The sequence below is a fragment of the Morone saxatilis genome, unplaced genomic scaffold (assembly GCF_004916995.1).
Source record: "Morone saxatilis isolate NCDOM2014 unplaced genomic scaffold, NCSU_SB_2.0 Contig4, whole genome shotgun sequence".
In the NCBI taxonomy this organism is placed as follows: domain Eukaryota; kingdom Metazoa; phylum Chordata; class Actinopteri; family Moronidae; genus Morone; species Morone saxatilis.
The window spans coordinates 17,815,382-17,817,206 of record NW_023339984.1 but is presented as its reverse complement, the minus strand read 5'-3'; the positions used below and the strand labels follow the sequence as shown (position 1 = coordinate 17,817,206).

Here is a 1,825-nt window from a genome sequence, read left to right as displayed (position 1 = left end):
CAGGTGAGGAGACAGAACCTAATAGAGAGTAGAAATGTCAAACATTAATTTATTGTACAATAAAGTCGACCCTCCTTCAATTAGCACAATTATTTCAGTTCAGCTTGCACCTTATAGTCTATACAACATTTCAATAAATAAATAAGTTTCTTTGTATAAATATAGATAAATAATAAAGATAAATAGTAGATAATACATAGATAATAGATAAATATTCATTCTAATAAACACTTCTTGTAGGCTTAAACGCCGCTGGTGTGGCCTAAATGCCTCTGTGGTCAGTCCAAACACCCTTCTGATCAGCCCAAGTACCCCTCTTTCCCTCCAAGTGATTAACCCAGCCGGCCCAAGCACACCTCTGGCCCAAGTGCTGTGAATGTCGAGTGAAATTAGAATTTATTGCTACTAAATGTGAGTGATCTTTGTCCTCATAAACAAGCTGTAGCTGAGATCATAAACCAGACAACAGTCAAGTTCAAGCTGGGCCTTCTATCAAAATACCCACACCACTGTAACTGATTAAAGTTAATTAATGACAGTTATGACCTGATCCAGATGGTGTTTGACTGGTGAAAGTGACGATCACAACGCCATAAGGACCAGTGCTGCTTTGTTATTTAATGTGTATTTCTTCTTTTCTTATCTGCTGTGTTACATCTACAGCTGCTGTAACAAGTGCATTTCCCCAGTGTGAGATCAATAAAGTCTATCTTGTTTTATCTTATCTTATCTTACATGTAGAAATGTAGATTGTGCTCACTTACCAAAGACAAGCTCAACAGTAGAGTCTATATTCAACATGGGAATGAAGCATTTGTATGTTCCCTCATCAGATAGTTTCACTCTGGAGAGTTTCAGTGAAATGTTTCCCTGCTTCAGGTTTTCGATGAACAGCGATGTTCTTCCTTTGTAGGATGGATGCTGATCATCCAGAAGTTCTTGACCCGAACGCCACACATGGACAAATCTGGGTTTCAGGTCAGGTCTCGACCACTCCACAGTTGTGGTAGCAGCATCCACGGCAGGTTGCAGGTGGCATGGCAAAATGATGTCATAACCAATAAATGCCACTAGTGGCCGAGGAGGACCAATGACCTGAAGCTGACCTGAGTGGAAGTGAAGTTATTTTATATTGGCAGTAAACTTATTCACCTCTGGCTCAGTGTCCAACACATAGTCTGTACTGGAGGAATCAGGCTCACAGTCCTATTCTTAGTCAGTCAAACTGAATTTAAATGTAAAAATACACTGCTATCATCTGACCTGTCAGAAGTAAACAAGATTTAGAGGTTCAGATTGAATTTCTGAAGTTATTCATACAAGGCACAAATTAAACCAAAGGAAGCTTTACCTTGATTGACAACCTTGTAACGTTAAACACAGAATGAGTGAATATGTGCGTTACCTGTACAGCAGCTTGTTAGCAGGAGCAGGACAACAGTGTGATGGAAAACAGAAACACTGAAGGTACAGTCTCTTTTTGGGGGATTGTCCATCGTGAAACCGTTCTGAAAATCACACCACTTGTCAAACTTAAAACAGACTGATTATATGGATGTAAAACATGTTTGTAAAAATACAGATGGAAGCCTGTAATAGCCTACATGATCAGTTTAAACACAACTGATGCTGCTGATGGTACTCTTTGCTTTTTCACCCCCTGCTGGTCAGCTTTCACCATCATGTAGGAAGAAGATTTGTTAAATCTGACTTTGCTTTGCATTAGTGATGGGAATTCCGGCTCTTTTTAGAGAACCGGTTCTTTTGGCTCGGCTCACTAAAAAGAACCGGCTCTTTCGGCTCCCAAGTGGCTCCTCAGATTTTT

The 1,825-nt window shown here is 39.9% G+C and overlaps 1 protein-coding gene across 1 annotated transcript in view; it reads right to left on the bottom strand.

The window, feature by feature from the left end:
• The window catches only part of LOC118337950, a gene marked incomplete at its 5' end in the record, with an annotated part of 10,454 nt that extends 8,946 nt beyond the window's left edge, over positions 1 to 1,508 (bottom strand). The window contains 2 exon segments of the mRNA XM_035675110.1: positions 765 to 1,106; positions 1,406 to 1,508. Coding sequence (XP_035531003.1) covers positions 765 to 1,106; positions 1,406 to 1,496 — 433 coding nt within the window.
• Positions 1,509 to 1,825: the final 317 nt, after the last annotated feature.